The sequence below is a fragment of the Phaethon aethereus genome (assembly GCF_964289735.1).
Source record: "Phaethon aethereus genome assembly, chromosome: 20".
Classification (NCBI taxonomy): Eukaryota; Metazoa; Chordata; class Aves; order Phaethontiformes; family Phaethontidae; genus Phaethon; species Phaethon aethereus.
In genome coordinates this window covers 2,674,187-2,688,688 of record NC_138596.1, presented here as the reverse complement: position 1 = coordinate 2,688,688, position 14,502 = coordinate 2,674,187, and the positions used below count along the sequence as shown (strand labels likewise).

General features: G+C 46.9%; 1 protein-coding gene across 1 annotated transcript in view; it reads right to left on the bottom strand.

Moving 5' to 3' along the window:
• CACNA1B (calcium voltage-gated channel subunit alpha1 B) overlaps positions 1-14,502 on the bottom strand; it is a 300,523-nt gene that overhangs the window by 146,857 nt on the left and 139,164 nt on the right. The window contains exon 8 of the mRNA XM_082009035.1: positions 2,888-3,003. Coding sequence (XP_081865161.1) covers positions 2,888-3,003 — 116 coding nt within the window. The remainder of the gene's footprint in view (positions 1-2,887; positions 3,004-14,502) is intronic.

Sequence of the window (14,502 nt, the reverse complement as noted above, 5' to 3'; positions counted from 1 at the left end):
GAAAAAGTAAGGTGAAACAAGGTAGTGAGAGATCAGAGAAAGAAAAGTAATTAAAAGAAATATGAAGTGCATGTCTGAGCAATTCCTCTAACTGCAGAAAGGCAACATATTTAAAATCAAGGACAGGACGTACTGTTCGGTGTGTTGGTTTGTTTTTTAAAATCAACTGTTAACATGTGGAACTCCTCGCCACAAGATTCAGTGAGGTCAAGGATGCTAGAAGGCTTTAAAAACAATTAGATATCTGCATAAATACTGACAAAATTTTCTCCAGAGTTACATTAGAGCAGAATACCAAGAACTTTTGCTCTTTCTTTTTTGCAAGCAGCTTATTACATCTCACTGCCTGGGACTGTTGCAAGAGATTTCCGTACAGGCTGGACTGTCCGTGACCGTCCTCCCCGGCTGTTTTCCTCCCCCTGCACACGCTGTTTGCTTTGGCCACTGTCCCACACACGGTCTTGGACAAGGCAGACTGATTATCTAGTCTGGAAATTCATGATCATTTCATAGCTGAAATCCTGGTCTTTAAAACAGAAATGGGAAATCCCCATCAACGGCAGAGTCCCAAATTTCAGCGCCTGAATTCTAAAGGCTCAAGTCTCTGTTTTGGTCAGCCTTCACACTACCTTTTGCATTCCAAGATTTACTAACACTGCTAAGTTGATTTTAATTATTGTTATTATTCAGCTGTACTAGGAAGCTTTTTTTATGTTCCTATTGTATTTTCAACAGTGTCTTTACAGAATATTTTTATTATTCCCTGATTCAGCTATTCTGCATACACTTTCCTGTTCTAGAAAATCTTCTGGTCTTGTGTTATTAGACAAAATAAAAAGATGGGCATTTTACAGCAGTTTCACTCTATACTGATGTGGCATTTATTCAGCACTGGCAACATAGGAATAGAATAGCCAGCCATTCCCACAGGGATGCAGCGTTGGAGCAGAGATTGGCCAAATGTTTTATAACTTCTTCACCTCAACTTTCAGACAAGTTCAGCTAATGACCTCTGCATAACTCTTCTTGGCAGAACAGTCACCAAAATGAATTGAAGCAACCCACATCCCTGCAAGGGAATTCTCATCTTAATTTTACTGATGGGGAGACCAGGATTTAGAGACGGAGAAATAACAAGAGCCTTAAAAGCAAGATGGCACTAGAGCCAAGAGAGAACTCCTGTGCACTCTGCTCCAGCCACTGGGTAAATCATTAATTAATTCAAATCTGAGGCAGCACAAAAGCTGTAAACAAATGGGAAGACAAATTATAAATTGAAAATGAATGATTCTTCTTGTTTAACCCTACAGAACCACAGAATGAAGTGTGGTTGCCTAATTGAGGACAGTTGCTGTTGAACAGTCACAACAAATAAAAGTCTGTCAATATGAGTGGCACTCAACTGCCACTCTGTACAGCTCTACGGGAAATCATGGGTTCAAGCCACTATATAAGCTACTGCTACCTCTTCCTGTTTTACATTTCAATGCTTCAGTCTTTTTCCCTCTGGCCAGGTTGTCCAAACTCATGCCCAGACCATGAGGTACGGCAGCTGCCCCCCAGCGCTCCCAGGGGACCTGCAGCAGGGCAGAGCCCCGCTCCCCCGGGCACACAGGCTGGCAGAGATCTTCAGAGGAGAAAGCAGAAGCAAAGTAGTGGGAGCCATGTGAAAATGCTCTTCCAAATACTGGCACCCAGGTTGTGCACATAAAACAGAAGTTGAAAATCCAAAGAGCCACTCACAGGCAGAACGGCACCGGGATGCTCCGGCCCCCGGCTCGCACACAGCCTACGCACGTGCGATGCTGCAAGGAGTTGCTGTGACCATAGGGTTACTTGCTTGCACAAGCATATTTTAGCACATCAGTGTGGATTTCAGAACACGGAATGATGACGTGGCTTTTAGTATGGTGCCAGCCCACAGCTTAGGAGGACCACAGAACGCCAGTTCTGGCACCGGTCTGTCGGCTGACATCGGGCGAGTGACTGTATAATGCTGGACCACAGTTTCCCCATTTGTAAAAGGACAGGATGAAGTTGACCTGCCTAGAAAGGCACCCGAAAATTTATTTGAGAAACCACAGCTTCTTTTTCTCCCCCATCATTGTTTTAAAAAGCATTTTCACGTTACTCAGATGTTTCGGCTTCTCAGAAAAGCAAGCAACGAAGCAAATTAGCCTCAGAAGTTTTCTTGGTGCTATGTGAATGAATCGCACTGTGGTTATATCAATACATATATCAGCTACTCTATAACACAGAAAGGTTATTGGTAATTTTTACTGTCCGATAAAAAAGGAAAAGAAAAGTATGGTATTTTTTGTTAAATTAGTGCGTTTAGGTCCTTGTTAAAATTGCTCATGGCTTGTAATAAAGTGCAATGTTCGGTTATAATAGTTATAAAGCGATGTTAATACATGCTGGGGTGAGTTTCATGCAAGTGATCTCTGTAGCTTATAAAAATGACACTCTAGTGTATTTTACCATCATAGCAAGAGAGGCTTACAAAACAGCTGTGGTGGAAAGTAAATAAAATATAAATGACTCATATAAGGGAACAGTTTCCCCACTGTGGAGACTTTGGGCACTGTATCACTTTTTATATTATACTGTGTTAAGACAATTGCTTTGATCTCAGCAATAAAGAAAGCTGGCCCAGCTCCTCTATTTTTGTTTAACCAAACTGAGATCTTTTTCAATAACTTTAGTGTGACTGCTCAGAAACAAGCCCAAAAAACTCAACAAGTGCTGGCTGGGCCCTCTCTAGTCTTGGGTTACCTCAGCGGCCAGCAACATCGAGGACTAGTTCTGGGACCCTTGCCCTGTCATCAACAGACTCTACTTTGCCACAAAACGTAGGGAACCAAGATCAGGAGATCTCTCGCCTTACCTGCTTTGAAGATCCACTCCAAGTATCCGTTTAGTTCCCGTTCAATTTGCTGCTGCCTACGGAGTTTCAGGAAAGCTCGACGATTCTCTACCCTCTCTCGTTCTTTAGCAAATTCACTGCGGAGAGAGAAGAATGAGAAAGCACGTCAGAAGTGGCCAGGGAAAATACGCTGCTCTTCCTTTATCATTCAGATTGCATTCACAAAGGTTGTAAAGTTGATGACAGGAGTAGTGGGTGGAAGCCACAGCACGCTACATGTTGCTGTCCAACAAACGACTACTTTGATTGTAGCTCAGCTGTTTCTCTGCCTCTCTCCTCCTAAGAGAGGACGGCAAACTGCCACGTGCACACCCTGCTCTTGCTCTAGGGCCACACCATACCCATTACAACGATATCCTGATGCACAACCTGTCCGGTCATGCGTGATCCTGGTGCACATACACCTGTCCAGTCATGCAACACAAATTATTATCCCCAACACTTAAAACTGTCCTCCATCTCTCTCCACACTGCTCACTCCACAGCAGAATTTCCTCTAGAAGCACAATATAGTATCGCAGAGACACCAGCATTCTTTTGGTGTTGGAAGAGGTCAACTCTTTCCTGTTAGCCTTTCTTCAAGTTTTCCCAGGCTTCAGCTGACTTTGACAAATGCAAGTCAAACGAGAGCTACAAGTGAGGATAGGTACTCTGGGGTCAAGGTAAAATCGCCCAGGTGCTCTGGGTTGGGGGTAACAATGATCCTGCTATTTGCTAAAATCACATGGAAAGCAAGTATCCTGATATCAAATCATAAGAACAGGACCGTGCAAGGGAGTCAGAAAGCGAGGTTCATACAACCACTGCAAAAGTCTTGTCCAACTACATCCTACTGCCTAGTCTGAAATGATGCTGAGACAGTAGCGCAGCCACACCCCAAGACACCCAAGCTGCGGCTTTCCCCAAGCTCATTCATACCACCCCCGGGAAGAGTCTGACTGATGCCCCACCTGGAGACGTCCGTGCCCATCTACCTTTCATGGGGCTCTGAACCAGCCCCTTCAACCTCTCGCGTTGAGCACATGCTGGAGTGACTCCCACAGTGCTTAATCTATATGGTTAAATGGGGGATCAGGCTTTTGTCCCTCGTGTGCACCAACGGTTCACTCATTCTCTCATTTAGTATCTCAACTCTGCTGTGTCCTTCAAATCTTCAGTTAACTGTTAATTGTTGCAAACTTGTACTTAACTGCTGTTCTTGACTGAAACATCACCTAATCACCAGTTCATTACCCACACGTGCTCCTCAAAAGCCAGAAAGGAGCAGGCGAAGGGAGGAAGGTAGAAGAACGGGGTGGGGGGGAAGGAGCTGCAGTTCCAGAGGCAGCTTTACATTCACAGCCTACGCTTTACCCTTCAAAGCTGACACTTCTGCTTTGTTCGGCAGGACTGTCTGACCCGCGGAGACAGGACTGTGGGGAGAACTTGGCTCAGCACCACGACACACGCCAGTACCAGCCACCGATGTGAGAGCTGCCATCAGCTGAGCCGTTATTTTGATTTTGGCAGCGCATCCCAGTCTCCTGACTCCCTTCTCCTGTCCCCCACCTGACAGCACAGCCCATGACCCCATCCTTGAAATGGAGGAAGCCAAAACATCGCTCTGAACCGGCAGCTCCTCCTTGGCATTCAGCACGTGTTGGCCAGGTGACCCGGGATCCTGCACGTGTCAGCCGGATCGCCGATTTTCTCCCTCTTCCTTTTTAATGTTCTCATTTCTGGTTCAGTGCCTGGTGCTTGGGGCCACAGACCTCCTCTCAGTTTTGATTTCTCTCTGAAGCGGGAGGAATGAGATCAGACAGCAGAAGGTGACAACATGCATTTAAATTGCCAGACATGGAGGGGCCACGCTTCCTGTGTTACAGACTCGTGTCACTGCAAATCTCCCAGAGCTGGGCTGCGCCGGGCAGGAGCAGGAGGCAGCACCCAGCGGGGAGTTTCACAAAGGACCGCAGCAGGAGGAAGGGCAGCCGATGAGCTGTGGCACCGCTCCCTCGCCCCTCAGGAGAGCTTTCCTTGCAGAGCCCTTCGTCCTCTGCCAGCTCCTACCTGGCCTAAGGAAAGTAAAAACGGCCCAGGACTTGGCCCTTTAATCTCAACTTGAAACATGTAAGAAAATGAGGGAGAAAGTGTGCCGAGGCGCAAAGCTTCAGTAGTTTCTGTACAGCCACGCACGCTTTTCGCAAGACACCAGCGAGGAACGTCGCTGAGGTTAAAGCCACCTGCGCCTTCCCGTTCCCTGGAGCTGGCAGGTTTGGCACTGCCGTCGGAGCTGGGAGGGTAACTTTCAGGAGAAGACAGCACCTTGGGTCTCTGCTCATTGAATGCCTCCAGTGCTACAGAGCCGTAGCAAAATCACCCAGGTTGAAGACTGGAGGGTCTTGATCTATGGTCTTCCTGGCAGAGGAATGCATTGCTTGCTCTTTCTCCTGTCTCCATCAAACCTCTCTCCTATCTCCTGAAGCTGGAACTTACCAAGAGACTGTGTTTTTCTTTAGGAAATATATTAATAAAAGCATGTGTGTCTCTTCCACTACATTAATCACCATTCAGGAACTGAAATATTCTCCATTTTCAGCAACTGGAAAACTCCCAGAATTTCTGTTTGAGAGCTTTTCAGCAAAATTTCAGAACATATTCAAAGAAAAGGGGGGAAAATTGTATCAAAATGCTATATTTCATCTAAAAATATTTCAGATGAAGTTTTCCTGCCAGTTCTAAATGAAAACACAGAAAGTCCCATGGGAATGTTTGGTAGCAGTGAAAACATTTCCTCCTTTTTTCAGCATAATTGCTATTTACGCCACTGACTTGCAAAAATCTCCCAAATCACCAGAAAGGAAACCTGAGCAGGGAATATGCTACCTCCTGTCCAGCTTGACCTCCAGGATGTTTTTTCATAGCTGGTCCTCCACCCTTTGGCCAATTCTGGAATGAGTAATAACATTCACCCATTCTCATCCTTGGCCCCCATCAACCACCATGTGCCCCAAATGCCCCCAAAATAGTAATCTTTCAGCCCTGTCCAGATAGGCATTAAGAGGAGGAAAGCTGAAAGGTTGGCACTCCCACACACAGCGCAGCAACAGAAGACACTGCTTTGGAGGAAGCCGAGCTCTGCCTAGGTAGATGACCGCACTGCATTTTAGTTACAACATGACAGTTGTGAATAACTGATTCTATAGAGACAGCAGGAACAAACAGAAATCAAAGTAAGGGCATTCATCACAGAAACCACATGCCATCCAGTCAAGCTCTGTGTCACATTTTTCTTCTCAAGAGTGGTCAGTGCTTAAAGTCACAAGGAAAACGGATGATTGTTTCTTATCGCCGTGGTGGATGGAAAAATAAAATAAATCTTAGTGTAAATATGCACTGAAATAACCACTTCAGGGAAATTCAAGACCCCTCCAGCCACAAAAGAGACAAGGTCAACTCATGAGTAACCACCAGGGTCAGTAAAAGATTATAAACCAATGAAATTCTTACAAGCACTTTATCCATGCTGGCCTTAATTTAAAACTACTGTCACAGCAACCAAAAAGGAAAAAAAGAAAACTCACCACTATCTTCATCCCCTGAGTCTCTGATTAACTTTCCCATATGGCAGCAGAGAGCTCAGATGGAGCACCATGTAATGTGCATCCTGGTCTTGGGTTTCATGGCACGCTCCCAGGGCCAGCGACAGCAGGCCAGCTGCAAGACTAATCACACCATTAAACCTCTGCAATTCAGGTTTTTCTGCTTAGAAAGCAGACAGAAACGCTTCCCACTCACAGGGAAGAGGCAGAGAGAAATTAAATAGCATCACTGTCATTGCTACCACTAATAGTGCTGATGATTAGTGATTCGTAATAACAACATAGGTAATTAGCTCCTCATTCAAAATAATACCACTGAGCTGCACATGATCTCATGAAATTTCAGATCTTCAAATGGGAGAACAGCCTTCGTCTAGTGAGTCTAAAGCACTGTTCAGAGCAAGCAGAAAGAAGCACAGATCTCAGAAGGACTCCACCAGGGACTTCTGGAAAGCAGCGGTAAAGAACTGTTAGAATTTTAATTCTAAAACAAAACAAAAAAAACCCCAATCTGCTTTAGGATTGGCTTCATCTCCAGTCCAAGTACATCAAAAGAATGAGTAAAGTTGAGCCTGGATGGCACAGTGACATCTAAGGACACGGTCCTGCCTGGAGAAATGCAGCCCTCAGGAACGGAGAGGAGCCAGCTAATTCAAGTGGGTGAGCTGCTGGCAGAGGAACCGGCCAGGACTGCAGATGTTTGACTGAGTTACTCACAGGCCAGAATGAATTCTCCAGGTGGAGAAACAAAATTGGCCAAGACAGGAGGCTTAATTTGTAAGCTTTGTTGCTTGGATGTGGAGTAGTGCCCAAGAACAGATTTGATACTTGTCAGCAGCCTGTTAAGCAGCCCACGTCACTCAGGAGCAGGGAGGGACAGGCTGGAGGTAGAAGATGGAAAACAGCAGCTCCTCTGGCTGCCTGACACGCAAGTTGGAGGAGCATCAGTGTGGGAAACACATGCTGGAAGAGTAGCAGTGGTACAAAATCACGTGTGTTGCACCACTCTGGGGCTGCCTGGATGAGGAGAGGCGAAGCATTAAAAATTCCTTTCTGTTTCAGTCCACCCTTTTTACAATCAACAAGGAAGGAACCTCAAAACAAACTTGGTGCTAATTATCCACCTAACTTTCAGTAAGCTTTCAGCAAGAGCAACACTGAGGTAGGAATTTCCATAAGAGGCTGCAAAGGGGCTGCAGAGATAAGAACGTGCACCGCAGACGTATGAACGTGCTGGATGATGGGAGGCAAGATGAACGCAATACTGTTTGCATTTTTCAGTAAAACCAAATCTCTTGTGCTCTTGGCAGGCTGCAACCACTTGCCCAGGGGCTTAAGCTCATCACTTATGAGTTCCTCCTGCGTGCCTTAGGGTAACTTCTCGGCACGGGGACCACACGCACCTCCACGCCTCCCAGCATCCTGAGAGCATCCACATGCAAGCAGAAACACTTAATTGCATTTTAAGGGTGGAAGTCCATTTCCTACCATTTACTTTGGTTAATCAACTGTGAGAAGAAAATCGAGAAAGAGCCTTCAGTTAATTTTTCCTCCCCCTCTGTTTCTGATGCTGGGGTTTGCCACCTTGTCCTAATCCAACCAAATCCCAGCTGCTTGGGTGAAGCCAGTTAGAACAACGCGGTAGGCAGATTCCTGCTGAGCCAACCCTCCTTGTGCTCCTGCCATTCTGTAGGTCCTGCAGTACTGGTGTGATTGAGTTTGCTACCTCATACACATAGACCTGCAAAGCTCCTTGCGGCTTGCTTCACCAGGGTCTGATCCAGTTAATACTCCTAAAGTTTCATTCGCTAACCGCATCAGCATCCACATGTTTATAGAAACAAGCAGATTCTTGCTCCAGGGAAAGGAGGTTCATAACTCTGTCGTTCGTCTTCCTGGAGAATAGTAAATCCTTTGTAAGGGGAAGCCTCTGCTGGATGCAGCAAAAAAGCCCAACACCTTTACGCCTGTAACCATTTATACAATTAAGGACACAAAGCCTTGGCTGTGCTAAGCATTTATTTTACCTTCTGCAAACCTGTTCTTTGAGAGACAGAGGCAGGGAGGGAGTCCGAGAAGAAAGAAAGAGGGAGAGCCCCTGGAGAGGGAGCAGGAGCGAGATGGACAAGCAAGTGGAAAGAGAGAAAAGCAGATGCTCAGTGTCCTGGATGCAGATGCAGGAAGAGCCTGGGGACCTGCTGAGCACCCTCACCCCTCCTGTGGGTGCTGTGGTGACTTAGGGCAGTGCAGAAGGAGGCAGGCAGGACACCAGGTGGGAAGCGGGGGGTATCTGAAGCACAAGAGCAAAGCTCAGGATCTAAGCAGGGACAGCAGACTCCCCTCGATTCCTGAGGCATTTTGCTTCAGCAGGGTGCACTGTCACTAGGGAACCATCATCGACAGCAGCACCGGTGACTCTTTGAACTCTCTTAGAGATTAAAGGACCCACTTCAGCCCACAACACAGCTCCGAGAGTCTGAAAGGGGCTGCCAGGGAGGCAGCGGCGGGAGAACAGCAATCCTGCGGGGATGCTGCCCTGTGGACCAGCCTCAAAGTGGTGGACCAGCCTCAAAGGCACCAACTTCTGGTGTTTCTCACAAAAGCTCCTTTAGGAGCAGAGGAAAGCAGCCACAGCAGGGGCTGAATTATTCACAGCAGCATGCAGGAGGCAAAGGGTGAGGGGAAGGGACGGGGGAGAGGAGAGAGCGCATCGCTCCCTTCAGTGCGCTCACCTGGGTGGATGCTGGCGAGTTAGATATTTCTAACTCATTTCTAGGTGGAGGGTAGAATCAAATTTGGCTTAGGAAAGAAAAATATGAAATAAATCCATGAGTAAATAGACGAGGAGTGCAATTTCCAGCTGCCTGGACATGAGGTGTCATGGCCCATAGCTGGGAAGATGCAAACCCAAGAGGACATGGCTCAGCCTTGTCCATTGCTGGCACCTTGCACCCAGATGGGCTGCAAACAAAACGAGGGGAGATCAGCAAGGACATTGGTTTCTTTACCATGGCATCAGATATCTTTATCATGGTAAACCCCAGGAAGTCTTCATGATGAGCCAAGGTATGGTTATTCTCATTCACAGACAAAACCCTCAAGTGCAGAGAAATCTGCAGGCAAAACTGAAAATAATTCAATGCCTCTGACTTACTGATGTGAAAACATGAATAGAAATGCATGTGGAGTATTCTTAAATAACTGGTTTTAAGTACATCTAAAAGTCAGGCCCAGGTCACCACTGAAGATAGGCAAAGCGTATTGATTAGAAAGCCCATCTGGAAGAAGAAAAAGCATAGAAATGCACCTCATTTGGGCAAGAAGAAAATCTGAGGAAGGTGAAAGCAAGCACATCCCAGGGCAAGAGAGATCACACTGGAAAGTGTTAGAATGAGATGAAACCAAGCAACTCATTCACCCAGAAAACCATCAAGTAAAAATTTCTTTATGCTGGTGACATTTTGTACCTCTAAGATACTGTTTTCCTGCCCATAAAAGTGGTTTGCTGAGAAGTCAGATCTTAAACAAGGCTTCCTTAAACAAGGAAAGCCCAGAGAACAACTGAGGTTTCTTAGTGCTGAAGACGACAAAGGTCTGTGGCTCATCATCCGCCCCAGGTTGCCCCATCAGCTGCACGAAGACCCAAAGACACACAGTGTTATACGTTTCTGTCTCAGCTGGAGCTACAGCTGGCCAAGATCACACTGGGCATGGTCTGAGGGTGCACGTCCACCTGTCCCAGACTGAGCCCAAATGTACGGACCCAGCTGGCTGAGCTGCTTAACCCATCCTAATAGCCACTGCTTAGGAGTAAGGACTGGCTCAATCCTGCACAGCTGGAGTTGCTTCTGCTTCCTCCTCATTGCTCTAAAGAGAGGAAAAAAATAGCTCTCCTCAACCAGCTGATAAAGGATGAAAGTATCGCTGAGAGATTGATCTCTCAACACTGAGCCAGGCTTCACTCTCACTTTTATCAGTGAACATAGCGGGAAGATGCTTCAAATGCACATCAGATATGGGATACATCTTGTGTTTCTAGAAAGAGAAGAGGAACAGCACAGAGATAAAGCTTTCAATGCATCTTCCTTCCTTTTGTCTTTATGTTCTGCTTGTGCCAATTTCACGATTTGAAATGCTGCGAGTGCCACAGATGGGCAAACCAGGCTTGAAGGAGGCAACAAGAGAGAAAGAAAAAAAAGAATAAAAAGCACCATTTATCTCAATTTCAGCCTACTGCAATTCCTGGATGAACCTCTAGCTCTGTTCATCAAGTCTCCACCCCAGAGTCAAAGCAGAGCCCCAGGAAATTCCAATTTTGGTCTCCTATATATCATTCCTATATTCCAGGCTTTAATTGCCATTGCAGCGTAAGAGAAGGGCACGTGAAGGTTAGTCCATCTCTCCCGTACTAACCAAAAACATAAAAGGAGCATTCGGATAGGACATTTAACTTGGTGAGACGAAGCTCACGTGGAAAGTCATTGCTCCCTGACCTCTTCTGCAAGAAACACACATGCTTCTCCCGCATTTCTTGTTTGCAACGATGGCTTTGTTAAAAAGGGTGATGAGCAAGGAACAACAGGAAAGAAAATATTGTTTTGCCCTGTCTTTCCCCTCCTTTTTAAGCACAGGCTAGGGAAAGACTAAAAGCAATGAGAAAGCCAGCAGAGTCTCCTATCTTTTCATGATGCAGCTCTTCTGCTGCAAATAATTAACACCAGCCAAAGTCAGATCACAGCAGGTAACAGTGAACTCGGAACAAATTTGCAGAGAAAATGAATGATTGTCTCTGTAATGAGGGAGAAGGAAGACAGAAGAAAGCTTTGCCATTATGACAAATAATTATGACAAAGCCTGGTTCTTCTCCAGCCTCTGCACGTCTTGCAGGCTGAAGTTTTATGATCTCAATCTGGCAAAAATCCTCACGATGGGAAAACATGTCACGAAACTCAGCAGAGCAAGTCACCGAGACAGCCGGCCCAGCGAGGTCTGGATGGGGCCGCGCGTCCTCCTGGAGAGCTGCTGTAACCGCACAAGAGCCGCAGTGGCCCCGGGTACAACAGTCAGAAAGAGAAATCCCCTAGGGATCCGGAGCAGACGGCGGGGAGAGCATTTAACGGGACTCTGCCCAGAGAGCATCACCCCCACTGCAGGCTGCCCCAAACAGGGCGCAGCAGTGGAGAACGAAAGCGCCCTTTACCCCAACCCATGTTCGCCCGCGAGGTGCCGGCACGCTTGTAGCCGTATCCCTCGCCAGGCTCCTGCTGTCACAAAGATGCTGCGCCCGTGCAGAACATCTCCCTGCAGCTCTCACACCGGGTGGTCTCATATAACAAGAGGCAGGTGCTGCACAGCTCAGTGCAGAGCAGGTCTGGACCACGTCACGGTAATATTTAAGCAGGAAAGACGCAAACTGGCCATTGCAGTGCCTCTCCGCACTTGGTTATTGTGGCCAGATGAGTAAACCTCAGGAAAGTTCATTTCTCTTTACTGGCTGGTCTGGAAATACTTCAGGCTTCACCATCAATATTTGAGGACACGACAAGCAGCATTTTTCACCCTCGAGAGACGCAGACTCAGTATTCAAATGCATCATTCACAGTGCACTGCCCTCCCTGGCCAGCACTCCTGCTGTCTCGCCACCCTCACCACTCCCCACCGTTGTGTGAAACGGGGCCAAAAAACACTTAGCCTTGAAATAAGTTAAATCATCTTCCTTCACCCCATGATAACGTTTATCCTCTTTGCATTGTGTAATCCAAAGCATCAAAACAGTCACGAATGTACTGTGCAGAATCATCCAGCTCATTACCAGGCAAAATTAATACCCAGTTCAACACTCAAGCAGCAGAAAACTCCAAAATCCCCCCAGCCCACAGAAGAAAGCTGCTAGCTGGGCTGAGAGGAGGCTGAGGGCTGGGCGGGGAACAGCACTGGAAATCACTGCTAAGGGAGGAAGCACCAGGAAGGTAAGGTGTGTATGGAGATGGGTGCCCACCTCTTGGTGGCAACAGCTGCCAGAGCAGGATGGCAGCGGGCTGCAGCAAGAAAACTGTACAAAGTCAGAAAAAGAATGGTCAGGACTTCTCAATTCAATGGGAGGGTATTTTTTCCTTCCTCACTGTAAGTTGCAGAACCATGTGCAGAGTTCGATAGAAAAAGTTATCAGGATTATCACGATGATCTGGTCATTTTCTGGTCAGAACTGAAGCCAAATCCCAAGCCATCCCAAGCAGCAAACAACGCTGTGTTTCAGGAAAACTGAAAGGCATCTGAGGTCAACCCTTCTTGGCATGACTTGAAGCCAGAACATTCCCGTGGTGCCACCAGGGGCAGCCAATCTCTTTTTTCTATGGAAAGGTTGTATTCCCTGTGACGGATGCCTTCATTGCTACCTCAGTGACAAAGAGTTTACAAATAATCTAATAAGCAAGCGTAACCACCCACCGCCGTCAACGCAAAAAGATGTTTCAAGAGAAATACATTATGAATACAAATTCCTAAACATTTTCACTCCTGTTCCACTCTGCTCTGGAAACCTTACAAAATGCCACTCCAGTTTTTCAGAACCAAGGTGCCCCAGCTTTCTGGAACAAGGTTAGCATGGTTAGAATGGCTCCTCATGGTTAAAAACAGGGAAATAAAGACAAGGGCAGCTCTCTAGTATGAGCAAACCCTGGTTTGTCTTTTGGGTGAATGGATGATTCAGCAGAACTTCAACCAGGTATCTAATTACTTTTTTTTTTTCTTTTTTTTACATTACTCTTTTCCCTCTTTTTGTGTCTGTGACTGGGGAGATATCAGGCTTGGGCAGTCACTCCAACATGCTTCCCAGCACACGGATGGGCAGAACACATCCTGCGTCTGCCCATCCTCATCAGGCCTGCAGACCTCTACAGTCCATGTGCAGAAGCAAATGAGCCCATCGAATGTCTTAATGCTATCAAAGGGGAGAGAAATGTCTCCTCCCGCTTCCGCTCTCCTGGCCCTATACAGTCTTGATCTCCTCTTGAATCAGATATGGCACTCAGTAAAAGCTCCTCCAGAAGAAAATAATCTGTGTTTTTCTGCTCTACTGGTTTCTGCAGGGCTGTTGATTTTTGTTGGCTCACAGAGGGATGAAGCACCAGAGAGGGAAAACAGAAAACAGAAAACAGGGGGGATACACAGTGCAGAGTAGAGAGGAAAATCCCCAACAGGGGACACAAACCCACATTACCACTACTGCACAAAGGGGATGCTGTGTTCCTGCTGGAGAGCCCCGTGTCTTCTGCAAGCAAGCAAAGGCCGTTCCTGGATTTTAGGAGCCGTTTCAACTGCAGTTCACTTCTGTACCTATGACCGTTGCAGTACTCCAGGAAAACTCCAAACCCTACCACAGTCACAGCTAGAGAACAGTCTGTCTTTGCTTGTCATGTGCAACCTGGCACGAGGGAGCTGCTATCGACCCCCCAGTCAGAGACCCACCTTTAGCACCGTGCTGAGCCGGTCTGGCACAGCACCCGCTGCAACGCGCATCTTTCGTCAAGGCACAGGAAAGCTCAACGTCCCTATTGCACCTTCAGAAATAAGACGTTTGCAATAACTCCACAGCCCGTGTCCTAGGACCGTTGGGGAAATCTGGCTATTCGGTGGCACAAGCAGAGCTGAGCTCCGCTGGCAGTCTGGCCCCCAGCACTTGCATCAGGGAGGGGGAAGGAACAGAAGGCAGCGCGTGCCATTTGGGGAGGGTATTTAAATATTAACCGATGACAAGAGCAGTGGCAGTGCTTTCATCAGCGCAGGAGGAAGGCACACTGTACAGCAGGCAGAGTCTCATTTAATCTGAACTACAGAGTCAACAAGCTTTTAATCACATCTTTAGCCAGGTACGCAGAGGTTTTTGTCATATCAAGTGTGGTCCAAGATTGCGGGTTAATTTTACACCAAGTTTTTACCAACACTTACAGATTTCCACATCTCCCTGTCACTTCCCTGCCTTTGCTTTTATTATAA